The sequence below is a fragment of the Hydra viridissima genome, unplaced genomic scaffold (assembly GCF_058129835.1).
Source record: "Hydra viridissima isolate aposymbiotic clone 2 unplaced genomic scaffold, HvirCarnegie_v1 scaffold_12, whole genome shotgun sequence".
In the NCBI taxonomy this organism is placed as follows: Eukaryota; Metazoa; Cnidaria; class Hydrozoa; order Anthoathecata; family Hydridae; genus Hydra; species Hydra viridissima.
The window spans coordinates 5,555,590-5,582,031 of record NW_028324311.1 but is presented as its reverse complement, the minus strand read 5'-3'; the positions used below and the strand labels follow the sequence as shown (position 1 = coordinate 5,582,031).

The following is a 26,442-nucleotide window of genomic DNA, read 5'->3' as shown; positions in this document are numbered from 1 at the left end:
TATAGAAAATTGATGCCAGTTTCAAAAATTCAATCTATTTCTTTTACTTTTATAAAACATGAATTTTGACCAATCGAGGGTAGGGGGTACTAACTTGATTTCTCCCTGGGCGTCACGCAGTTTTCATTCTTATCAGTCTTTATTTATTCATTTATTCAATGCAAGAAAATTTTTTTAACACGCTAATAAATATATTTATGTCAACACTTTATTTTTTTTTCAGTTTTTTAAATTTCAAGTATTTTGGAAGATTCTTGTTGGTTTTTTTAAAGAAGTTAGTATGTTGCGTGGCAAATATTATTATTTCTGTTTATTGTATTTGCTCAAAGCCAGTGAACAAGACTGAACATATTCTGATTAATAAATTTATTTAGTTTTTTGAGAGAGTTTATTACTAATTGAAGATAAGTATTGTCTGCAGAATGATACGTTTTTTGAGTGTTTGATAAAAAGATTAACATCATTGATATAGATAATGAAGAGAAAAGGACCTTACATAGATCCCTGAGGAATGTCAATGCAAACGCTTTAAATGTCTGAGAAGGTGCCATTTAAAGTAACAAACAATTACTTCAAATGACACCTTGTTATGGTTTAAACGATTGCAAAGGTATGCAGTGTACACCATAGTAGTTAACCCTTGATAGGAGAATGTAATGGTCTGCGTTGTCAAAAGCTTTTTGTAAAACAATTGCTCTTGACAATGGAAGCTTTACTTAAATATAAGCAAAGCTTCCATTGCCAAGAGCAATTTCTCTATTTTCGATAAGAGCGTTCGCTGTAGAATGCTTTTTACAAATACTAAATTGGTGTTTATATAAGCATTTATTTTGATTTAGGAAATCGTATAATTTATTATGCATACCTTTTTCAAAGATTTTTTTTAAATTAGAAAGAAGAGATATCGGACTATAGTTGGTGCAGTCAACCATAGATCCTTTTTTTGTGGACTGGAATAGCTCGGGCCAGCTTGAAGACATCAGGAAATATTCCTTAGCTAAATGAGTTATTTAAGATGATACTTAGTGGTTTGCATAGAATTTCTGACACCAGTTTGAGAAGTTTTGTTGGAAGGCTGTTTGGTCTAATACACTTACCTTCTATGATAGTGGAATTTATATAACCGATAGTTTCCTCTTTCGTTATTGGTTGCGTGTAAAAAGAGTTGCTATTAGGATTGGTCAGATACTTTTGAAAGTTGAACCTAGAATTTAGAGTTCCGTTGGATAACTTTGAGACAATTGCAGTGAAGAAGTTATTAAAATGATTGAAGATTGCTTTAGGATTAGTTTCGCATTTGTTGGGGAGTAACTTTTATTTGGCATAACATTTATCAACTCTTTTATAACTTTCCGAGTGTTTTTATGTTATTAATATTGTTGCTAAAAAAAATTTGTATAATACTTCTTTTTCCTAAACTAAGGAAGATTACTACTACAATATTGTTTAAACAAAAAAAGTAAATTTTTCATTCTATATATATATATATTTTAATACTTTTTATGAAGCATGTTTTTATTTTTCAATGACTTCAGAATGTCTTTCGTTAACCAAGGTAAAAAGAAATAAATTTTTACTTTAATGTTGTGATTAAGAAAAAAGAACAAGGGCAAACAAGATGGCAAGCTTAAGTGAAAATGATGCTTCTGTTATAGTTGCTTCTCATAAAGGAGAATAGATTCGTAATTACGCTGTGGAATTCTGCCCTTTTTTAAAAAAAAAACAGCTGAATCCTCGGATTTTTGAAATCCTGGGAAGGAAAAACTGCTTACAATTTCCGTATTTTTTTGTCTTATAATCTTACTTTGGTTGAACATTTCAAATCAAGTTTCTTCAGTAGAGGTTTGAGTATTTTGAATGACAGGAGCCAACGAAAATCATCATATAAAAGTTTTTCAAAATAAAAAATCTTTTTATTCTTTTTTTACGTAAGCATGCTTCCGTATTTTAAGTAATTAGGTTAGTAAGTTACTCAGAAGATTTTTTAATTTTTTCAAATTTCTAGCGGCTAGCTACAAACAGCATGAACAATTATGTTTGTAGTTATTTGGTTAATTACATCTATGAACAATGATTTTTCGTGTTGTGTATTTCTTGATATATAGTTCAAACTTCAACCATCTTGAGTATATTGAAATAATCAGTCTACTGGTTATTGTACTGAGGTCTTTCAATTTTTATCTCGAACAGCTATTATTTGTTTTTAAACACCAAACAATGTGAAAATGTAAAAGCTCCTATGATGGGCAATGAAAATAAAAGAAATTCTGTTTGTTAACATTTTTTATGAGAGAAAAAGCCAGGCTGCTATTCGTAAGTATTCCGATTTTAAAAAGATTTACTTTCTGCGCATACAATTATTTAGATTAAAAAATCAAATGCTCCTTTTTGCAAAAAGCACATGACTTTTTAATATCTTTTATACCTACTTGTGTAAAGTCTGAACGCGTTTTTTCTGTAGCTGGACTTTTCGCAACTAAATCTTAAAGATTATTTTAAAAATAGGAAGGTAGGCACATCTATATTATATCATAAAAATAATCAATTCTTTAATACTTAATTCCTTTTTATAAATCTAATTACTTCATTAATTTTTTTTAAAGGATTACAAACCTTGTTTAAAGAGACTCATTGAAAGCCTATATTGAGTACCTTAAACCAATCCATAATTTTACTTATCTTTTGGAATTCTTTGATGTTAACAACATTCCCTTCATAGAAGCTACCTGTATTTCAGATCATTTACATATATTTCTAGTTTTCCCATTGATTTTGCTTGTGTATGATTCTCTACATTTATATTGTCAAGAAAAAGGTTCACCTATATAAGTAAATACTTTTTATTCTGCTTCTTCTCTTCATACAAATGTCTTAAAATGGGCCCTAGATTTCTCGCTCTATTTTTATTGGTTGTCTGGTTAATTTTCCATGTTGCTAAAAGTTCTTAAACTAGAATTGTTATTGTGATCCACTTTTTTATTTTCTTCAGTATTCTTGGTATTCGTATTTCGTATAAGCTTTTTCCTATTAGGTTCATTGTTAACTTTGCTAATAGAGCTTATCAAATATTTCTACATTTTTTATGCTAACATGTTTAACAACAACAATAGGTCAGCTTCTTTTTCCTTTTATTAGTTCCAACAGATCTCAGAGAATATAGTTCTGAGTTCTGCCCTCTTGAGCTTCTTTATCACAAGTAACACCTGATCGGTCAATCTAGGCTAAATTTCTTTGATTTCTGCTTCAAGAACCTGGTAACATCTATTAATTTATCTTTGAAGTGGCATTCTGCATTTTTCTTGTAGCTTTAATTCTTTTAAGAGCACTACTTTTTTGAGAATGTAGGTATCGCATTAGATTACCGGTCCAGATATCCTTATTCATCGAATTGTTGTATAACTGGACAGCTAAAAATATATATATGTAAATATACACAAATATTAATAAATAAGACATCAAATTTTTGTCAAGGAGTATATACTTTTATATCTTTGTAAATAGGATAGAGAAAGTTTGTCTTTGTTAACACGTACATTTTGATCAGATTCTTTTCCTCCTCGCTTTAATTTATAAGGTGAGGACACTGTATACTCTTGCTGACTCATGCTTTTTTGGGATAAAACTAACAAGATTTTGTTGATGCTATTCGATTATACTTTTTGAGTAATTGTAAAGTTAGGCCCGAAGACGGGCCGATCATTTTGTTTTCGGATCATTAGCACAAGTCAGTTTTTTAGATATTCTTTATCGTAAACTTTGGAGTTCCCGTTTCAGCTCATAAAAAATGGCCGTATTTTGAAGCCACAAGAGCAGATGGGTTGCCAAACCATAACTTTTTTGTCAAATTTCTCTGTTTTTATTGCTTTAAGCAAAACGTCAGACTTTGTTCTTTACGACATTGATAAATTCTTTGCCTTGGGAGCAACGAACAATCAAGATTGCAGTAGGTTTTATCACCCATTGCAATTCCACTTTTGATTTTCCTGAAGCTTTATTTGTACCAGTTTTCGACCGCGTTTTTGGACTTGGCTGAATTGCTGTTAAGATCTTCCGTGGAACATTTGCTTCTTGTATGTCTTGACATGTTTTGTTGTCATATCTCATTTTGATTCTTGAATTTTTTGGTTCGGAAACTCAAGTGTTTTTTTTTCAGTATTCCGAATGGACTTTTATTTTTTTTAATTTACGTAAGTTTTACTTCTCTAAGTTTTTTCATTTTTTTATTCAGCTTCACTGACATCAAGTCCATTATCTATATTATAGAAATCATTTGAATTAACTATCTCTGGTAGAATTTCACCTAGTGTGATATTTAGATCACTAGCTGGAGGTAAGAGGATTTGTACTAATGCCCCTGATCACTTTTTGATCAAATTTTAGAGAAAAATCTCCTTTTTAGATTCTCGGCTTTCTCTCCTATCAGTTTTTCTTTAAACTTTATACTTTTTTGCTCGCAAGTTAATAAGACCAATACATTTTTAAAGCCACTTGTTCATAATATATTTTCTCATTTCTTTTTGTAAATAAATTCTGTTTGTTTACAATTAACTTTTTTAAGATTCAAATGATTCTCTGCCGGTCTAAAAAGTCACAGCAATTTTAACCAAAAAAGGACAAATTTTGGACTTGAAATTAGCAAGTGGTGTCTACTCAGTTACAAATTTAAATCTAACACTGAAATTAGTTTTCTTGGTGTTGTCTTAGATGAAAATATTTTCATTTCTGAAGTGAAAGTTCACAAGCAGTTCTAAAGCAATTTGCTTTGGAGGGCTCCAGTTAAAAATGACGTCCTTCAAGAAAAAAGTAGAAAACCGTATATAAAAGAGGTTTCAGTTCTTCAGCTACAAAAAAAATTGGAGCAGAAGAACTGGGAGGAGTTTAGTTTTAGCTGTTCAATTCAAATTCAATTATTCGAATAAGTATTGAAAACATTTCTCTGTATTAGATCTGCAGTGGTGATAAATCCCAGTAAACACACAAACGCTTATTAAACGTCGAAACAACGTTTAGATAAAAGTTTAGTTTTGGTCGATTATACGTTCAGAATGAAATCCAGATTAACGTTTAGATCAAACCTCCATAAAACGTCGAGATTACAACGTATTTTCGACGTCTATTATAGGGTTAATAAAGGTATATAAAGCGTATATTATACGTATATAAACTGTTTAGATTTAGTTCAATTAACGTATATAAATTGTTTAGATTTAGTCTAATTAGACGTATATTAAACGCTTAGATTTAGTCAAATAAACGTATGTAAATCGTTCCTAATAAATACATACATACATACATATATATATATATATATATATATATATATATATATATATATATATATATATATATATATATATATATATACCTTATATACTTTTCCAATATATACAAATATTTTATATACTTATATAACTATATATTATTTTTAACTTTTTGTTATTTACTACTTTTATACTATATATACCCATTAAAAACTTGTAAAAAACGCTATAGTTTGGATTTACCCCACAAATAGCAGAGAATGGGGGATTCTTAATTTATATTTGTTTCATTAACTCTAAAAAATTTTAATCGCTGTATCCATTATGTCTTCGCAGTAGCAATATTATTTTGCAAGAACACCTATACAAATATTTTTTGTAAATTTAATCTCATTTAGCAGATAATAAGTTTACATTAGTATTAAGTTAAAGATTACTAATAAAATTATTAAACTTATAAAAATGTAATTTGGATCACTATGTTTTCTGGTTTCTCAAAAATCTTTCTAATATACCGTCCAACGCATGTTCATCAAGCGCCGATTCTTGTTCATCATGCGCCAGTTCTTTGTTCATCGGCGCCGGTTCTTGGGAAACATCATCATTCTTGTTCGTCTCCTGATCGTCTTCTTCTACATTTTGATAATCATTAATAACATTTTCTTTAATCTCGAAGATTTCTTTTTTTGGCCCTCCTACTCGCCACGAGGCCTGTTTTAAATATGCGGCTATTGAACTATGTGCTTGAGCTATTGACATATTGGGAAAACTGTACATTAGAGAATCTAAAAAAAAAACAATTAATGAAGTTAATAAAAAATCGATTATTCAATTATTAATGTACCTTCAGGGTTACAAAAATAGACTTTCAATAGTCTATTTTTGTAACAGCAAAAAAACTGGTTTAAAATAATTTGTATTTAAAAATCAACATCGGAATTACCAACAACAACTTTACATATAGTGGATCTTCTGAACGGAATTTTCCCCAAATTTCCTCGACCATCCATGTTCATTTTTGACATCAAAGAATTAGTAAAAAGTCGCGACATAATATATGCAGTGGTCTTTCCCAAATCTGATCCACCAATTTTCTTTAGCAAATGTAACTAAAATTAAAAAAATTAAACTAAAATTAAAATTTTTTTATTATAGCAACGACAAATAGTTACTGTTAGACAATCATAAAACGTTTATAAATTTTCACTGTTCAGTTAATTATAAAACTTACCAAAAGAGTTCTTGCAGCAGGACTTTCACAACGAGAAACCAGTGACTCGTATTGTTCAACTGTGTCAATGGGGCCATCACTAATTTCAAAAGAATCCATTGAATTGTTGGCACCTAGTAAAACAGCTGGCATTGATTGTCGCTCAAGGAGCTTTTTGACTTCCGAGATTTCTATGGTGAGTTGTGACAGTTTGAAGAGAACTGTCTTCTGGAATTCTGAAATTCAGTTAAGCTATTAAAAACACCATCTTGAAAATAAAGGTTAAAAAAATTTGATCTATGCAAATAATTACCATTATAATATATAGCTAAATATTATTTAATTTTATTTATTACATTAAAACATTATTTTAATCCATAATTAAAAGTAATATTTTACTTGCATACTTACTTGCATTTAATTTATCGGTGCTATTACCTAGTTCATTGGATGTGCAATTTCTTGATTGGATGTTAGGAGAATCACTAGCTACTGTTTTTAGTGATCTGACCGTGTAGACAGACTTGGGTGTTGACCTAATCAGTTGGTTCGATGTTGTTAGTGGCAGACTTGACTGGGTAGATTTTGGTGTTGACCTGATTGGTATCTTTGATGCTGTTAACAGCAAACATGATTGGGTAGTTTTTTTGGGTAATACTAGGTCATTTATTGTTGATGTTGGTTGTGATTGAGAAGATTTGATGCTTGATGTAGGTTTTGGATGAGCAAGGAAACTTTGATGGACTGAATTAGTAGATTTAGATAAAGTATTAATTTGTCTGCAATGTAAACGTAAACTTAGTTTGCTGGGCGCATTTGGAGGAGTGGGGAACTTGGACAACTCTTCTAAAACAACAACAAAAAAATAAAATAATTTACTTAAAATAATCTTTTGAGTAAATTGTTTTAAAGGATTTTAATTTTGACAAAATAAAAAACTAATTGTTATTTCTTGAATGGGAATGAAAAATAGATTGACATCACTAAAGTATTAAAATTGTAAAAGCAAAAATCATAATTCATAATCAGATATAAAAACGCACCATTTGACTCTTGTGGATAATTGTGGTCATCACTATCTAAAATATAAAAAATGACACTAAACATTTTAAAGAATATAATTTTAGCCAATGTAATAAAAGTTCATATATTAATGATTTTGTTTTCAAAAATACTTATAATATTTATTGAAAATATCAAAAAAACATTCTTTTTTCTACTTTAGACCACTAACTTACTTAATTTTTAAAATTTTCTTTCGGTTTAATAAATACTTTTTAGAAATTGAACTAAATTTTAAGATTTCTATAAGTTTTGATTATTTTTTAACCATCTTCACTTGCAACAAGACTGCAAGCAACCACTGTTCACTGAGCTTCACCCTCATTAGGAGATAATAGAATGAATTGCCTAGTCATACAAACAGAAACACAAGCAAAACCTATGCCTTGAGTCAAGAAGATCCACAATTCAACATCCTAAACTGGAAACAATGTATTGTAAATACCTCTATGCCAGCCTAATAGATAAGAAGGTGTGTGAAGCTGGTCAACGGATAGAATCTATTTAACCCTTAAGTCTTTGCTTAGGAGACCTTCTACAAGACAGTACTCTTGTGCATTGAATGTCTGCCCGAGATGAGTATTTTTATTGAGACACCATCTCTAGCCTTTACTCAACCAAGAGCCCCAAGGCAGGGGGTGTTTGTCAGAGTTAGCTTCTCCTAGCCTTTGCCTAAAGAGTATCCTACAAGGTGGCAGGGCATGAATTAAACTATTACCTTTTATTAATTTTTTTTCTAACTTGGTTAATTAAAATTCTTATTACCAAATTAAAAATTTTTAAATCACTCGACCTTATAAATTAAAACAATAAGCGAAAATTTTATTAGATATTCAGAAGTTGTTAAAACTTACCACAAGCATTATTAAGTATAAAAAATTTAGTTTCAATATGAAACAGCTATTTTTAAAACAGCGTAGTTTTTGGCAGTGATTTTGGCAAATATTTGTAGTATCTATGTATTAGTATAATTTATAAAAAAAAAATACTTTTTTTTTCCTATGCTTTTTAATTTGAAACAATGTTAGGAGTACTTAGTACTTAGATCCCTTTAAGAACTTGTATACCACAATATCTCCACTCTCATCATCATTATATAAGTCTTATTAAATGTTTAAATGTAATAAAAAAAAAAATAATAATAATTCTAAATTATTGCCACCTTTTTTTAAATTATTAAACGATTACAACATACCATCTGAATATTCTATATAGTCTGTCTGTAGCTTTCTTTTTTTTATTCGTTTCTCCACAAGAGGTTCATCAATGTCTGTTGATGTTGTGTATTCAAAATTTTCACATTCCTGAAAGCTATCTGAAAATGCAATTTTCAAAATACAAATATATTCAAATGTAAAATTTAATATTATAGAAAATATTGAAGAGATAGAGATATTTATAGATATACAATTTATTTTAATGATTATATTTTGTCTTTTAAAAAAAAACCATCAAAGAAGACAAACTTTTTAGTCTCTTCTAAACACTATACCTGAACAGAATTTTATTTTCACTAATTCAAATTTGAACCAGTTGGGTTGAGGTTCAGCTCTCTGCTCATATAAATGCTTAACGTTTTTTGGAGGCCATCTAACAAATTTTCCTTCTACCCAATTGTTTGGCAAAGTCCCTTCTTCATCTCTAGATTTTTCCTTCCAAGCTGCTCGTATCCATAACATTATGCTAAATAAATGTTATATTATTATTTATATTATATGGGAATGTAATATATATATATATATATATATATATATATATATATATATATATATATATATATATATATATATATATATATATATATATGTATATATATATATATATATATATATATATATATATATATATATATATATATATATATATATATATATATATATATATACACACTATATGTTTAGCCAAATTAATCTGGTAACTTTTGGTTAGGACTATCCAATAATTTTTATCTAATAATTGTGTGCATAAATTTTGCGTTAAATCGTCTTTTAACCTAAACCTAACTTTTTTAAATTTTAAACTTTATTTATATCTAACCTGGAAAACAAAATGTTATCTTATAAAATTATTATCTTAAAACTATCGAAATGTTTAAACACAGCAAACCAAACTTTAAAATTTGAAAAAAACTACCAAATAATAATACAGCATAAAGAAATTAATGAGAATATCAATAAAATTTATTTTATTTATAATGTACGACTACTCGTTACAATGCAGAAACGGCATTAGGACGTATCCATCTCCACATGGCAGTTTAAGCCCCTTTTTGGCAATATCCTCATTAGTCACCAGTTTTGTTTGGGTATGTTTATGGCGGTTTTCTGAATAGTAGATATCTACAATAGCTGAAGAGCATGGTTCTATAAAAAAAGGCTGTAGATAGGAACAGTCAAAAAGACAGCATAAATACCCATTTGTTGTAACTTCTATAATTTGAGCATAAGTGTTATTTTTAAGAAACACAATTGAGTCTCTAGGATGTGTTGATAGTTTCCAATCTCTTTGTTTTAATTTGATAACACCTTTTCGAACAAGCTCAATATTTTCATACTCTTCAATCCTCTTAGCAACTTGAGCAAGTGGGTTTTTTGGCGCCCGAACATACTTTTTTAGTGTCTGTAAAAAATTTTCAAACGGAAAAGCACTAATTTCATCAAGCGATAAATTAAAAAAACGTACATCATCTGCAAGGTGGAGTAAATGATGAACATTATATACAACAAAATTATCTCCATACAACTTTTGACAGTGTAGAACATAATGTTCTAGTAGTTTTTGTGCATACTCAAGATATTCAACTCGTTTATCTTTATCAGGTGAAAGTAAAATAGTCACAGCAACAGACAATGTTAAAAAATGTTTGTACAAATCCGGTTTTAACACGCTCTTTAACGTAACTTGACCTGTATATAACAAGAATTGGCGGAATTCTGTAGCCTTCCACCTATCCAATTCAATCAGTGCCCGTGGGCGCCTTGCAAACTCACTAGGGATGAACTTTCTTAATTCAAGTAGGTTTTCAGATATATTTAAAATTTGACGGCTACATAATCTTACTACTCTATCTCCTTTTTTCAAAAATTGAAGCATTCGTCTAACCACACCCAAACAAACTAAATGCATATAGTCCAGAGAAAAAATGCTTAAACAGTTATTTGTTATTTGTACTAATGGTGTTGGACCATGCTGGTGACTATTAATATAAGCCAAGTTGAGGAATTCTTTGTCAGTGCGTCTTTCTGCGTTAAAACAACCTGGGTTAACAAATGTTGTACGTCTATTAACTGACATTCCAACTGCACAACATCGTTCACACCCATGCAAACTGTTATGGCCTTTAATATTTTTTAAAAAAGCCCTACCAGGTGCATCACACACAAATGACTGCAATAATAAGGTATAGGTTTTTTCACCATAACTAAATCCATTCTCTTGGAGGTGATTAACCTCATAAATAAAATCTTGCAAAAAATCATCTACAGAGTTTGGTTTTGAATTTCCACTAAAAAGTGCAGCAATCATAGGAGTAGAATGATTTATAGAACATAATATTGGCCAAAATTGTAAGCTAGATGTACAAAGGTATGCCATCCACATTTACTTTCAAGTTCAGAATTTCATTACTGTCATCTCTTTCTAAAGATTGTGTGATGATTTTTTCAAGCCCAAAATACAAATAGTCACCACCACATTTTTTGTATGTAACTATTGTTCTTGTACTTTTTAAAAGAGTACGACTGTCCTTTGGAAGATCAAAACCATACTTCCGCAAGACACTTAGCACTCCATTCACTTGAACATGCGTCATTTTACATCTAACTGCCAAATCAGCCAAATCATTTCTCAAATTTTCTTCATTTCTATTAACTGATTCTGGATCACCTTCACTTTCCGAGCTACTATTAACAAAACTCAGGTTATTAGTTTCAAAATCATCCTCATTATAGTTATCAAAATTAGATATGTCAATATCATGTCTAGACAAAGATTGTAACATCTCAACATCCGGTTCATCAGCATTCAAAAAACTCCCCATTTCCTTTATCACCTTTCGATATTTTCTTTGGTACTCAGAAGTCATTTTCTATCAATAAAATGCAAAATCTATTTTAAAACATACATATAATCAATTGTAAGGTAAGTATGGGTATTAAGGCCCGGCGGGTAATAAGGCCCACTAATCCAAAGTTAGGGAAAAAATAAATTGTGAAACTTTTTTTCGACATTAAAATATTAGAGTTATCTGGTTTTATCACTGGCAGCAAAAAAAAATCAGCATTTCTTTACCGCGCATTCGACAAAGGTGGGCCTTAATACCCATACTTATCTTATTACATTGTATATTACAAATTCAATATATTTAATATGTAATATATTTACAAATAGTTTTCATATTACAAATACTCAACTGATTTTTAAGTAAAATATTATAAACATTGTTAAATGAATAATTTTTAATGTTATGCTATAACATAAAAAATTACTCTTACTTATAAATAATAATACCTATATTTACAATAATTTGTATCATGAGAAAAAGTGGATATGACTTTCTTATAAGAAAGTCCATACATACACACTATGACTTTCTTATAAGAATATGACTTTCTTATAAGAAAGTCCATACATACACACATGTCCATTATAGGCATGGTGTACACCATACCTACAAGCTAAATTTTAGCATTATTAAAAAATATATCCACTTTTTCTCATGATACAACTTTTCCTAATTCCTTAATAACCACTTATTCACGTATTATAATCTTTATATCCCATGTACTGCTAACTTTACCACTTCCTCGCCTAACTTAACTTAGCAACAGCTAATTGCAAATCAATTGTTATACAAAATTTCCGAAACGATGATTTTATTAGGTATTAGATAATCATTACTAAATATTTGTTCATTGATATAAAGAATATATGCTAATTTTTGGTATGCCTTCATAATTTTTTTTTTAACACATTCTTAGGTATTAAAAAATTCCTTGAGGATTTTTTTTTATTCTGCGCAATACACCTCTTTCAACAGGACTGCCGACTCGATTGTTTTCGTTTGACGTCAGAGCGACACATATTTTAGTCAATTTCAATTTCTAAAAGTCATTAAAATTTATAGACTTACATTAGTCAATATCTAAACGATGGATCGCCGTTAAATAAAAGGTTTAAATAAAAAGTTTAAAGGATTCATTTCAAACCTATGTAGGTTTGAAGTGTATTATTTAGACATTTTAGTATATACATTTATTGAACGTCGATCCAACGTTTAGATATGAACTAATGTAAGTCGAAATTCTAAACGTTTGATCGACGTTTAATTAACGTATATGTCAAAAAATTTGAAATGTAGATCAAAAATCGAGCGTCTATTTTAGGTCAATAATTGGTCGCTAAACGTTTAGTCAATTTTTCGACCAATTTTGACTATATATTGACCAATTCTAAACCAATCTGTGTTTATTGGGATGGATAATTTATCTTACATTGTTGCTGCCGTAAAACGAATGAACAAGAACAATAATGTGACTATTTTTACTACAACAACTTTCGAGTTGTTGAAGTAACTAAGTTTTACAAATGTTTTTGTCTAATTTTACTGTTTTTTTTTTTTTTATATTCTGATCATCTTTATAAATACATTTTACTTTATTTATTATCGTGATTCTTTGTGGAAAAGTCTCGATAACGTCTAATTGGTGAAAAAATAAAGGTTTATTAAATGCGTTTAACAATTTTGTAGTATGCGGCAATTTATCATTGATTTCGGGGTTGCTATAACCAGCTGATCTTGCATTAGCAAATTCAATTAGTAACTAGTACTCAATTAATATTTCGAGATAAGTTAGAATGTTGTACGGAATTAGGCCGAATAGTTTAAAAGCATTAAAGAGGAATAGCATATCACGAATAAGAAAGTTAAGTCATTACATTCCTCATACTCTATAAGTATAGCTCTTTTTCCCTGAAAATGTTTCGAGTAATTGGTAATTTTTAACAAACACATTTATGTTGAGTCCCCTAAAAACCCTATAATAAACAAAGCCTCAAAAAATTATTAGTATCTAACTTATAATTGCCCATATTCAATCGCAAATAGTGCTAAAAAATTATTTTAAGTATTTAATGGGCAATGCAGTAACTCTTTCTACGAGTGAAAGCGCATAATGGTGGTCTTGGTCACTGATATCTATAACATTTAAGTTTATCTTTTCATTACTATTGATACATTAAAATTCTTTTTTATGCTAATTTCATCAGTCAGGCTAAACATGTTTATTTTGAAAATTTAATTTACTTTCTCATAGGTTTATTTAAGATAAGAGCCATAATTTCATTTGCAAGGCTTAGTAACCAAAGACTTTTAAAACAGTTGGGGCTGGTGCAGCCACTAACCTTTTGTGAGATGAATTTCAAGAGAAAAAAAATTACTATGAAATTCTTGAATACATTGGCAGGGTATTCATCATCGAGCATCTGAACCATAGAAAAAAGGTAACAACGATCCATTTACAAAGTTTTCAATGTTACTCTACTGGTTTTTCACTAATTTGTAAAAAAAATTTAAAGCAACAAAAACTGTAAAAGATTTTTTACTTTAATATTCTTTCTAAAAGAAAAATTACTACTTCAAATACTTTCAAATACTATTAAAAGGAAAAAGATCTGAAGAAGTTACAAGAAATTTCTGATTTGAGAGACAACTGAAGGACATACAGCTTAGAAAAAGCTTTCCTGATAAATTTTAATTTGAACGAATGATTAAAAAATTCAAGAACTGTTGTGGAAAAGTGTGAAGAATCGTCGAAAAAAATATTCCTAAAAAGGATCAAATAAGTCTAGGCAATTTATGACACACTTTGGAAACCAGTGTTACATTGGAATGGTTGTCAGGATACAGGGAAGTGAAATTAATGACTAAACGGGACCCGGTCCAGGTGAGAAATTTAAACTAGGAAATACAGGAATGTCTGAAGCAATGTCTGAAAAGTTCGCATTTAAACTGCATGTTCAATTCAGGAATAAAGTCTGGTATTAGTTTATAAGAAAAGTTTTAAATTTGTTATAAAGCAACATCTGTCTATAAAGACATTCAAAACTACTTTGTATTCAAAAATTGTCTCAGTATATACAAAGTATTTACAATCTTGATTTAACTTGAAATTAGTGTTACCCCTTGGCAGAGGTTGTATAAATGAAAACTTGTGTTTTTAGTCATCTTCCTTTTTGTATTTCACACCACCCATCACAGCCACGGTAATTGATTCCACTACTTAAAATTTTTTTCGACGGTCCTGTTAAACGATGAAGTACATCAATGTTTTATTGGCAAAATACTCTAAATGGAGTGATTTACTTTTCAGTAATTTTGATTGTCCGACATAAGTTATTCTGAACAAGTTGTAACCCTTTGGTAAATTCTTTTCTGATATCTGGCCTTATAATTTTCTCTTCACTAATTATATTGTTGGTGATGAAAGTTCTGCAGATTCCGCAACCTTCGGTCTGCGTATAGTTGAACAAATTAAGAAATTAAACTGGAGATTAATTAAGTACAACATATATAAAAAAGATGATAAAGAACTTAACAAATGCTTCATCACAGAAATGAAAGTTTGAAATAAGAACAAAACAGTATTTTAAACAATATTATTCATATTATTGTAAATGCTTTTGGTTTCAGAGTAAATTTTAACATAACCACCGTTTTCCAGAAAAAAATTTCTAAGATGGTCATTTATTTTTCTTTATAACATAAGTTTATCAAGATTGGTTTTAGATACTAATATAAAAGCGAGAGAGTTAAAACTGCAATGAAAATTTTTTCTATGCTGTACAACCAAGTAAAATAAGGGGTACGAGTGGTACGCTTTTTTTCCAAATTTTCTGTAAATATCACTAATGACATTTACAAAAAATTTGGAAAAAATTGTTAGTAAAAGTTGAACTTAGTGTTATATTTAAGTAACTCCTGCACCAAGCATGTTTTTTTAATAGTTTATTCTAAAATATTTGAATTACTGTCTATCTTTTAGGAAATCAAGTTATCCAATTTGTTTACAAACGAATTGTTAACAATTTATTTTTCTGCCACTCTCGTTGTAAAAATGCGATCGGGAATTTACACTATTTGTTAATTGAAATTTACAGCATTTATGAATGAGCTTTCCAATTTGTGAAAAAAGAATTAAATTTCAAAAACAAAAATGTTCCAAGACGAGTTTTCTCGTAACCATCAAAAGCTGCTCAAGACAAACTGCTTCAGATCAAGATGACCCAACAGTTTCAGTGCCTGCATCGTCCAATTCTCTTTTCAGAAAAATCGAACTTCTCTATGAATGTTTGACTAAACATTCATAGAGAAGTTCTTTTTAAAATCCTCATAAAAACTATTCATAAAAATCTATTAAAAGATAAATAAATAGAAACTAAATTTTCATCATTAAGCACAAATTCCTTAACCACATAACTAACTGAAAACGATGCTTAGGGGTTTAACCTGGATAAGAATTTGCACAGGTTGGTTTTAAATAATCCAGTTATAGTTGACCAGATTACAATTGACCAGACCCGTCATTTTCAATAAACAAGGATCCCATGATAGTACCATATTGCTCAGTAAAGCTGGAGGAAAACTATTGCCAGTTGTTTCAGGTAAAATGCGTCTATTTTGAAATGGATTAAAAAAAAAAGAAAAGTTATTGAGCTAAACTTTGAAACTTAAATAAAACCATAAACCCATTCACAGGATGCCAATTTCAATGTAATTTACTTTTCAAATATAACAATCTTTTGATTACATTCAGTTTCCTTTTGCTAACACTCACCTAGCTCTCATTGGAAAGTTGTTTATATATATACAAGAATAATATTTATAAACAAAAATTTCAGATAACTTGCCTTATTGGGAAAAACAACTTTAGAGTTTTTGTATAAATGAAAGAACTACATAGGAAATAATTTAAACTTTTAACTTTTTTTCCAAAATTATTCCAATCCCCATGAGATTTTCAGTATATTTCTATGTTTTAATGTTGAGCAATTTCAAAAGCCAACCAATAGAGAATATACTGAGTAATTGACTTTTTTTAAAATTATTTTAGACATTTTTAAATTATTTTAATAAAAGGTTCAAACTAGAGTTATTCAACAATGTTAAAAATTTTTATTACATGTTAATGAATTTTAAACTCTTATAAAATTATTATTATTATTATTACTATTATTATTATTATTATTATTATTATTATTATTATTATTATTATTATTATTATTATTATTATTACTATTATCATTATTATTATTATTATTATTATTATTATTATTATTATTATTATTATTATTATTATTATTATTATTATTATTATTATTATTATTATTATTATTATTATTATCATTATTATTATTATTATTATTATTATTATTATTATTATTATTATTATTATTATTATTATTATTATTATTATTATTATTATTACTATTATTATTATTATTATTATTATTATTATTATTATTATTATTATTATTATTATTATTATTATTATTATTATTACTATTATTATTATTATTATTATTACTATTATTATTATTATTATTATTATTATTATTATTATTATTATTATTATTATTATTATTATTATTATTATTATTATTACTATTATCATTATTATTATTATTATTATTATTATTATTATTATTATTATTATTATTATTATTATTATTATTATTATTATTATTATTATTATTATTATTATTATTATCATTATTATTATTATTATTATTATTATTATTATTATTATTATTATTATTATTATTATTATTATTATTATTATTATTATTATTATTATTATTACTATTATTTTTATTATTTTTGGTTTTTAAGGAACTTTGTTAAGAATTTCTTTAGTTTTTAGTTTCTCTTAAGAGACAAGAATTATATTAACTTACTGTCAATTTATATGTTGCGTAGGCTTTTTACTTAATCTATCGTGGGCTTTATACTCATTGCATCATTTCCATTTGATGGTAATACTCGATGGAGAAAGTAAGCACATAATACTTTATGACCAGCAATATTTATTTAAAACTATAAGAACAACAATCGATTTATAAACAAAAGGGCAGAGAAACAAAAAACCAAGTGTCATCTGGACGGAAAAAATATTTTTCAGAAAATTTTTCATTTTCATTACTTCTTCAATATTCAGTTTGTAAACAACAATTTTCGCTTTTAACGAAATAATTAAGTAGCAAACCCATTTTTAAACAACAATTTTCGCTTTTAATGAAATAATTAAGTAGCAAACCCATTTTTAAACAACAATTTTCGCTTTTAATGAAATAATTAAGTAGCAAACCCATTTTTAAACAACAATTTTCGCTTTTAATGAAATAATTAAGTAGCAAACCCATTTAGCTGGAAGAGTTAATTTAACTTGTGATCTATACTTCTATGACGTTAAAACAGAAACTACAGCTGTAATTAATCTTCTAAGACCACAAGAAAAAGAATGGCACACTTTTGTGATTATCTAGTAGACAGGGCTGATGGTTTATAAACTTTAAAAGTTTTTTTCAATTAACATGATAAGCTTCTATACTATTGGTTGCCGATTTAGCACTTTATACTATTGGTTGCCAATTATAATCCTAAAATAAATAAAAACTTTAGGAATTTTCGTTTCTGTTTGTTTAAAGTTGTGTTTACATTAAAAGTGTTGTTTATTTTTCAATTCAAATAAAGCAGTTGTAATTTATAAAAGAGAAAATTGTAAAAAAAAACCCGACTAAATGAAAACACGGCATGTGTCTGGATATTAACCAGAAGGTTTTATAACCAGTCAGATAAGAGCAATACTAATAATATCATGAATAACTCGTTAATTATCACGAGCAGATTGGATCTCGTAAAAAATCATCAGCATTAAAAAAAAAAAAAAAAACGACAACAACATTGTTCCTTTTTAGTTCATATAATATTTTTAGCAGTAAATATTCAGAGTTAGCTTATTAGAATGGCAAAGAAATTCAATTTTCATTGTCATAGCTAAAAAAGTTATGGATAAACTCTAGTATATAGAATACTGTTGATTAATCCAACCGAAATCTAATGCACTTTTTTTACAGAGAAGGAAGAAAAAAAAAAGATTGAACCAAACTTTAAATAAAGTTTAAAAAACTCAACGAAAGAAAACGATGGAGAAATGAAAAGGTATTTGTTAAGATTTAGCCCGAAAAAGATTGTCTACTTAGTTGCACTTTTAATAACAATTGGAATCATCTATTGTATTATTGAATTTAACACAGCTAGAAATCTTGTTGCTGAAAGCCTGAAGGAAAATCTTATCAAAGAATCTGAAGCCTTAGCTCACACCACTTTTGACACGATTCAAAAAGACAATAGAGTTATTTATACAGTCCTTATTTTGATTTCTTCACATGTGAAGCATAGAGAAAGGAGGAACGCAATACGAAAGTCATGGGGAAATTCTAGCACGTGGACAACTAAAGATAAATACAAAATCGTTTTTTTGACGGGAAAAGTGAAAGAAGCAAGCTCAATGATAGAAATTGCTGAAGAAGCAAAGGAATCAAGAGACATTATTTCATTAGACATACCTGAAGATTTCTACTTGTTAGCAAAAAAAGTCATTATTGGATTAATATGGGCTAAACATAACATGAAGTTTAAAGCCATTCTAAAAGGTGACGATGATACATTTATGAATCTAGATAACATAATAGGTTTTATTAATCAGAATACGATAGTGGATGGGTATTTCGGATATAAAATGACAAATCAACTTGTTTACCGAGAAGGTCGATACAAGCTGACAAAAGAAGAATACCAGAAAGATCGCTACGATCCTTACTGCTCCGGAGGAGGGTTTATTCTGACGAATTCTAGCGTTTACAAAATTATACCGATTCTTGATTTAAATAAAGTCTTAAAAATAGATGATGCCCATATTGGAGAGATAGCACTAAAAGCAGGTAAAGGATTATCTTCAGGTTTTTTAATACTTGAGCTGCGTAATACAACTAATGAATATACAAAATTTGTTTTCAATTTTAATTTACAGGTATTACTGCAACAATGATACATGGTTTCTACATGTGGAACACGTGGTGCGAGTATCGAAAAAATATTAAAGTTTCCCATCCCTCAAAAGATCCTGAGTGCATTAATTTCCTTTTAAAGAAGTCAATGGTTGACAACGGTAGACTTCCTCGTAACCCCCATTTAGAGAATCAAAAGTATTTCAAAAATATATCATTGTTAACTAAAAATCAAAAAAAACCCTCCTCTTAAATAAATTTATGTTAAAGCTTATGAAAATAAAGTGTTAAAAATAGTAAAATTCTTCTTCTTTTAGGCCTGAATTAAACGATTTGACTATTTAATAGCAATCTTCGTAACGTGTGTGCGTATGTATGTATGTATGTATGTATGTATGTATGTATGTATGTATGTATGTATGTATGTATGTATGTATGTATGTATGTATGTATGTATGTATGTATGTATGTATGTATGTATGTATGAATGTATGTATGTATGTATGTATGTATGTATGTATGTATGTATGTATGTATGTATGTATGTATGTATGTATGTATGTATGTATGTATGTATGTATAAATGTATGTATGTATGTATGTATGTATGTATGTATGTATGTATGTATGTATGCATGTATATAAAAATTTGAGGTGTTACATAATTTTAATTCATCTAATAGAATGAATTAATATTGAATAAAGAAAATACTCTTGATATAATAACAACATGTGTTATATTACATACCACCTAGGATTTTTATTTACTCTCTTAAACTACTATTTGTTTCATACCTTCTAAAAAATAAATTGTCTAGCAACATTAACCCTTTCGAGACGTTTTTTTTTAAAAGCACGAGTATGTCTTTTTTGTGTTATTATAATTTTGTTAGTCAATTGTACCTAATCTATTAGAAAAGTGCAAATAAAACATCAAGGGGTCGGCGGGGGTGGTGGTACAAATACGTACCAGCAGTCTTCTGTAGTGGTTCATATGTGCACCATTTTTACCATACAACTATTGTTCTTGAAAAAAGTTGAATTTTTTATTGTTATATAATAGAGCATTTTTGCTCAATAAATATTGTATATTTTGAGCATAACATAACTAATTAACATTAAAAAAATGAAAGTACATACATATTACAAAATATTTTATGTATGATAGGCTGAAAAACATTTTGAACATAATGGAAGGTCATATTCCAGACAATTTGTTTTTGTCCGTTTTTGTGTTTGGTTTTCCGCACATTTACATCTAAGTCTTGGTGTTCCTTCGACAGGAAGATGTGGAGATACATTTTTCAGTCACAGTTTTTTTATAGAACAAATAAACATATATGCATTTCAAGCGAATTTTACTCACAAAAGGCGTCTAGATCAGCTATGTAATTTAGTGGTACATATATGTTCCGAGAGTCTAGAAAGGGTTAAAGTATATGATTACTATAAAATTTTTATCCAAATATTTCGACTTAATCGATTTTAAAAATGTATTAGTCGGTTTTCGCCGACTTTGAAAAATATATTAATCGATTTAGTCGATAGTCGAATAATTTCAAAGTTGTAACAACACTAGTTATAAATGAGTACTAAATAAGTCCATAAACACATTAATAAAGACTTTGTAGACGCTGCTGCACTCACAGCTAACCTAAAAAAGAAAGTGAAGGAAGCTGATATCCCAATTATTATGCATTTTGACGGAAAAATTATCAAGGATTACACAGGCTCAACAGATGAAACTAAAGATAGACTCTGTGTTCTTCTAAAGCATGAGGGAGAGACACATCTTCTTGGTGTTCCAGGATTAACTCATGAGACTGGTGAAGCTCAGTTTGAAGCAATTCGAAGTTGTTGGCCTCTTAAGATATTGGTGAGCGGAATGTGGAATATATTTTGACACTACAGCTTCAAATACAGGACGCCTCAGAGGGGGTAGTACGAGGTTGGCTCACTTTCATGACCAACAATTGGTTATGTTGGCATGTAAATACCATGTTGGAGAAGTCCACATATACCACTTCAATTCCATAGTTGCTGGTAACAGAACCGTTGGACCAGAAATGTGGCCTGAAGTTGGAGCAAATCAGGTTGACACCTTTTTCAAGTTTGATTACAATGAAATTAGTGGAGACTGGCTAAAGAGACAGGCAAAAGCTTGAAGAACAAGAAGCTAGATGTCTGCAAAAGCTTGAAGAACAAGAATATTCTGAGAAATGATAAGGTAAATTTAAAAAGATTTTGTAAGATTTAAATCAATATGCCAACTCTTTTTAAAGATTTAAAAGCACATATTTTATTTTATTCAGATATTGGAGAAGATAGGGGACTATTTTGAGTTAGCAGAGTTGGCCATAATGTATCTAGATTGGGGATATGAACTGCTCTGTACAAGTTTCACAAGCCTGGAGCCATATCCCATGGGGAAAGCCCTCTGTTACCTAAAGTTTCAGTTCCTTCTTTCCAAGATCCAACAGGTTATTGAGATTAGTGATAATCTTATCAATGCGATCAAGAGAATGGAAGACATCATTGCCATCTTCTACATTTCCTGGATCTTAACTTGTGAGTTTCCTGACTCTGCTTCAGTCAAGTTAAAATAGACAAAATTTAATAAAAAGATAATTAATGGTAAGATTTCATTGTGCATTATGCAATATTCGTTTTACAAATATAGTATTAGAAATAATGAAGTTGAATTGTATATATATTTGTACTGTGCAAGCTTGATTGAGGTAAAAATAATACTCTAGTTAATTTTATTACGGATTAGTTCAGTTATTGGCAAATAAGCCACTATGCCCATATTGAATTTGCTGCTGAGTCAGTACTGAAGTCGTGGAGAAACCACGTTTGGTATCTAGACCCTTCCTTGGTTGTAATAATCTTGGCTTCTAAGGACAGTAATAACTTTGCGCAGATGGAGGAGATGGCCAAGGTTCTGTTTGTCACAGAAAGAAAGTCTTTTGGAAGAGATAAAGTAAGGGCTGAGATGCCTCCAAAGTATCTTTACCTGAAGGTGAAGGAGAAACCTCCCTAATTAACCAACTTCATCAAGGAGGAGAGTGGGACTCTGTTCAACATTCTAGGCCTTACCATGGAGCAGTGGGTTTGGATGGACTACCGCATCAGTTTTGGTATAAGTTTCTAGGATACATCAAGTTCCAGGAGTTTGTGAACTAGATTTATGTTGTTTATAATTGCTCTGAGCTGGCCGTCAAGTTTATCCAGCAGAATCTGGAGAAGACCATGAGTGAAGACAAACTGCAGCATCTCCTCCTGGTCAAGAATATTTGAAAGAAACCAGTTTGCAGAACCGCAGGATCATACAAAGAATCCGTTTCTTCTGTGCATCCAACTCTAAAATCCTCTACTAATGAAGAAATTGAAGTTTCTATTCTATAGAACTAATCTTCTCTGTGTATATCATTGATTTTTTAGAAAGAAATTAAGGAAATAAAGATCTTAATCTATTATATATTTCATTTTATTTACTTGCTCTGAAGAAAAGTGAAAATGATAAATCTTCATCCACATAAAAAGCTACATGCTACAACTTTGCTGCGACATAATTATTACTTGGGGATATTTCTCATAATTTTAGTGTTAATATGCCATAAAATAGACCTTCATAAGCATATTAAATTAAAAATGAACAATATTGGATAATATTTACTATTTCCGCCGATAAGCCAAAAATGGGTAAAAACAGGCAAATTTCTAGGCAAAGTTTATTTTAAGTGATTGGCGGGAATAGTAAATATTACCAAAAAAAAAATTTTTTTAATCTGTAGCTAATCACCCAGTAAACATCGAACAGTTGGTAAGTAGTTGGCCCGATCCTAATAACCAACTATTAGCTACAGTTGGGCCAACAGTCGGCTATTTAGTTGGTACCGTGAAAAAAACGTAACGCTTTTACCAACACTTAGCCAACTGTTTTTAAACAATTGTTTGCCATTAACGGCCCAACAGTAATAAAACAGTTGGCTAACAGTTGGTACCATTACCGGCCCAACTATATGATTTTTTTTCGCGATTTCTTAAATTCACTTTTGCGCTTAAATTGAAAGTGCAAAAGTTATAAATCATGTTTTGAATATTGCTTAATAACAAAGTATAACTTTGCTTTTTCATATTTAATTTTCTATCTAATAGTGATTGTTTGTATATCAGACTTTACCAAACAGTACTACTGTCGACACAAAATATTGTATTATTTATAGATAACTTAGTTGAATACAAAAAAAAGAACAAATTTTTTATCATTACACTTTTATTTCCAGACCATTAAAGAAAAATATTTACAAATAAAGAACTAAAAATATTCTATTATTGTAGTTAATATTATTAAAGGTTTGAAACTAATATTGGCAACTTTAATTAAAAACAATATTGTAAAACGCTAATATTTAAAAACGTGGCGATTTATTAGATAATTATTAATAATAATTAAGAAAAATTAGATTTATAAATAAAATCAAGAAAAATAAGCTTTTATAAATTTTCAAAAGAAAATAATAACTAAATATTCTTTTCATTGATTAACTGCAACTGATTTTTTATAACCTTGCTTTTCGCCTGTCTATTTATTCGCCCATCTCCTTGATCATTTGCGCCCTGAAACCATCTTGAAACCATCGGGTAAATATCTTTATCCTTGGAATTAAGATACTGAATTCTTACTGCTGCTAAAAGAATAAAATGAAAATAAATTTAAAAACTCAATTTATTTTTTGTTTAAATATAAATTATTTTTAAGTTATTTTTAAGCTCTTATACGTATACTTTGCAAATCAAGAATTACATTAACTGGTTAGCAGTTTTAAAAATATGTGCATATGATAATAAGTTCAAGTCACCAAGGGAGAATATAATATCTTACAAATTTACAACTAATGACAACACTGGTAATTGTCATAAGTACTAACATATTATATTCTTTCTTAGTGTTGTAAACATATTTTTATAAATATAAAAATACAGTTGACTTTAATAGACTAAAAATTTACATAACTAGTAATACTTACATAGTAAGCACTTTAACACAAAATGATAACATCGCAACTTAACCTTGCCCATTCCAGTAGCTATCATCTTACTTGAAGATCCGTTTAGATTACATAAAACGCTAAAATTTTTGGAAAACATGGCTCCCAACACACATCATATGTATTTTGGACGTTCAACTTTACTGCCAATAGAACGCAGATATTCGACCTAAAAACAAATAATGCTACATATTACAACTTTTTTATTTAAACTATTTTTTCAAAGGTAAATGAAAATGTAATGCGGTATAATATAACTAAGGTATTATTAAATTACCTTTGATAAATTACAATTATAAGACTTATAAAAAAACTTATCTTTGATCTTATAAAATAATAGTTACTAGTTTAAACGCAACCTGAAGACTGCTAGAAACATTATAATACAAAAAATAATTTCAAACTTTATAGAGAGCCATCTCAGATTTCATCTGTATCATAAGGTTAAGCCTCTCCAAATCTTCCTTACTTTCCATTGGAAGGCCAGGGGAACAACAATATCTTCATTATCCAAAAAACTTTGAACTTCTAAAAACTTATTTTTTTGCTCCAGTTCTGTTAATCTTAACTCCAAAGCTGCTAACTTCTCTATAAACATACATAAATAATTAAATAATATTTGATTGCATTTGAATCTTATTGGAAAACTGGTTTCAAAAACACAATCTAGTTTTTAAATTGAAGACATACATGGATAAAGGTGTTATGGAACTCAAATATTTGGAGTTAAAATTTTAAACATTCATGTTATTTATCCCTGTAGGTGAATTGATTGCTGTAAAAATGGTATTCTAGCACATTTTTGTGCTGTGTTATTAAGGCCATGGAAAAGAGCGTTATTTAAAACCTTTATCTGCATAAAAAAGTAGAAATGTGTATTTTTGTAACATGAAATATGTATTTTTTTAAAGCCTTCATCCATTTATGACTTATATTAAAACACAAATTAATTTTTTTTACAAAAAATATAAATAGTTTTCCTTTGTCAATATGTCAGCATCTTAATCAATGTATGTATGCGTAACACATATACAATGTATAACAAGTAGTAAAACAAAAAAAAAAACAAAAAAACAAATAGTTTATCCAAAACCTTACTTTCCTGATCCCCAAAATTTTGAACAGTTTTCTCATAGTTTTCAGAAGTCAAAGTCCCTTTTAATAAAATGCTATAATTATATGCATTATATGAATATATATATATATATATATATATATATATATATATATATATATATATATATATATATATATATATATATATATATATATATATATACATACAAACATACATACATATACATACAGAAATACACACATAAACATACTACTATACACGCACATATACATTTTAGCTGTATTTAAACTTTTGATAATAGTTAAAATAGAGCTAAAATGTCTTATACAAATGCAACAATGGTGTCATCATAAAAATAAATTAAAAACTCAACCAATGTCAAAAATTATATCTGAATGTGTCACTAATGGATAAATGTAAAATATTTCTACTTACCAGCGTAACGGTTATATTAAGAGGTGTACGAGAGTTTGAGTTTAAAAGTTTAATTAAAGGGTAGAAAAAGCGTTTGAAAGAAAAAAAAATGATAAAAAGCTTCAAACTAAACTAACTCTATTGAATAGTTTTAATCATTGAATGAATCTATTTGAATAATTTTGATAATTAGTCGCATGGTCTAAGTGAATATATTTATAATATACATTTACAAACTTACGGGAAACTTACGATTCAAAAACACGCCGGTATACAGTCGGTTAATGGTTGGCAAGA

General features: G+C 28.6%; 3 protein-coding genes and 1 long non-coding RNA gene across 9 annotated transcripts; 1 reads left to right on the top strand and 3 right to left on the bottom strand.

Moving 5' to 3' along the window:
* Nucleotides 1-5,632: 5,632 nt before the first annotated feature.
* LOC149880956 (uncharacterized) lies at nt 5,633-9,274 on the bottom strand. Of its 3 annotated transcripts, none has more exons than XM_090068937.1 (7): nt 9,026-9,274; nt 8,729-8,848; nt 7,515-7,550; nt 6,910-7,317; nt 6,493-6,707; nt 6,205-6,370; nt 5,633-6,046 (listed from the first exon to the last, which is right to left on the bottom strand). In XM_090068937.1, the coding sequence occupies exons 1-7, from the start codon at nt 9,210-9,212 to the stop codon at nt 5,739-5,741; spliced, it is 1,440 nt and encodes a 479-aa protein (XP_089925063.1). In that variant the 5' UTR covers nt 9,213-9,274; the 3' UTR covers nt 5,633-5,738. The 3 variants fall into 3 exon arrangements, with proteins under 3 accessions (XP_089925063.1, XP_089925065.1, XP_089925062.1); XM_090068936.1 differs by having other exon boundaries at nt 5,636-6,046; nt 6,883-7,317; nt 9,026-9,272; XM_090068939.1 differs by lacking the exon at nt 7,515-7,550 and having other exon boundaries at nt 5,634-6,046; nt 6,883-7,317; nt 9,026-9,273.
* A 370-nt stretch (nt 9,275-9,644) lies between these two features.
* LOC149880955 (uncharacterized) lies at nt 9,645-11,862 on the bottom strand. The gene has a single exon (XM_090068935.1). The coding sequence runs from the start codon at nt 11,131-11,133 to the stop codon at nt 9,736-9,738; it is 1,398 nt and encodes a 465-aa protein (XP_089925061.1). The 5' UTR covers nt 11,134-11,862; the 3' UTR covers nt 9,645-9,735.
* Nucleotides 11,863-18,333: 6,471 nt separating this feature from the next.
* Nucleotides 18,334-20,325, top strand: LOC145194457 (beta-1,3-galactosyltransferase 5-like). 2 transcript variants are annotated; one of them, XM_090068940.1, is made up of 3 exons: nt 18,340-18,751; nt 18,847-19,533; nt 19,623-20,325. In XM_090068940.1, exons 2-3 carry the CDS (start codon nt 19,101-19,103, stop codon nt 19,850-19,852), a joined length of 663 nt encoding a protein of 220 aa, XP_089925066.1. In that variant the 5' UTR covers nt 18,340-18,751; nt 18,847-19,100; the 3' UTR covers nt 19,853-20,325. The 2 variants fall into 2 exon arrangements, with proteins under 2 accessions (XP_079928236.2, XP_089925066.1); XM_080072110.2 differs by having other exon boundaries at nt 18,334-19,533.
* Nucleotides 20,326-23,995: 3,670 nt separating this feature from the next.
* Nucleotides 23,996-25,859, bottom strand: LOC149880954 (uncharacterized). 3 transcript variants are annotated; one of them, XR_016446059.1, is made up of 3 exons: nt 25,747-25,765; nt 24,633-25,241; nt 23,996-24,293 (listed from the first exon to the last, which is right to left on the bottom strand). It is a non-coding gene; the product is annotated as an uncharacterized LOC149880954 (long non-coding RNA). The 3 variants fall into 3 exon arrangements; XR_016446057.1 differs by having other exon boundaries at nt 23,997-24,293; nt 25,752-25,859; XR_016446058.1 differs by lacking the exon at nt 25,747-25,765 and having other exon boundaries at nt 24,011-24,293; nt 24,633-24,822; nt 25,058-25,675.
* Between the last annotated feature and the right edge of the window lie 583 nt (nt 25,860-26,442).

Excerpts from the sequence above, each read along its gene's own strand:
- LOC145194457 (XM_080072110.2), top strand. The coding sequence starts at position 18,744 with ATGAAAAGGTATTTGTTAAGATTTAGCCCGAAAAAGATTGTCTACTTA. Across the intron at positions 19,534-19,622 it reads AGAGATAGCACTAAAAGCAG|GTATTACTGCAACAATGATA; the intron begins GTAAAGGATTAT and ends TTTAATTTACAG.
- LOC149880955 (XM_090068935.1), bottom strand. The coding sequence starts at position 11,133 with ATGTGGATGGCATACCTTTGTACATCTAGCTTACAATTTTGGCCAATA.
- LOC149880956 (XM_090068936.1), bottom strand. The coding sequence starts at position 9,212 with ATGTTATGGATACGAGCAGCTTGGAAGGAAAAATCTAGAGATGAAGAA. Across the intron at positions 7,551-8,728 it reads CTATATAGAATATTCAGATG|ATAGTGATGACCACAATTAT; the intron begins GTATGTTGTAAT and ends TTTATATTTTAG. Across the intron at positions 6,708-6,882 it reads CACCGATAAATTAAATGCAA|AATTCCAGAAGACAGTTCTC; the intron begins GTAAGTATGCAA and ends ACTGAATTTCAG.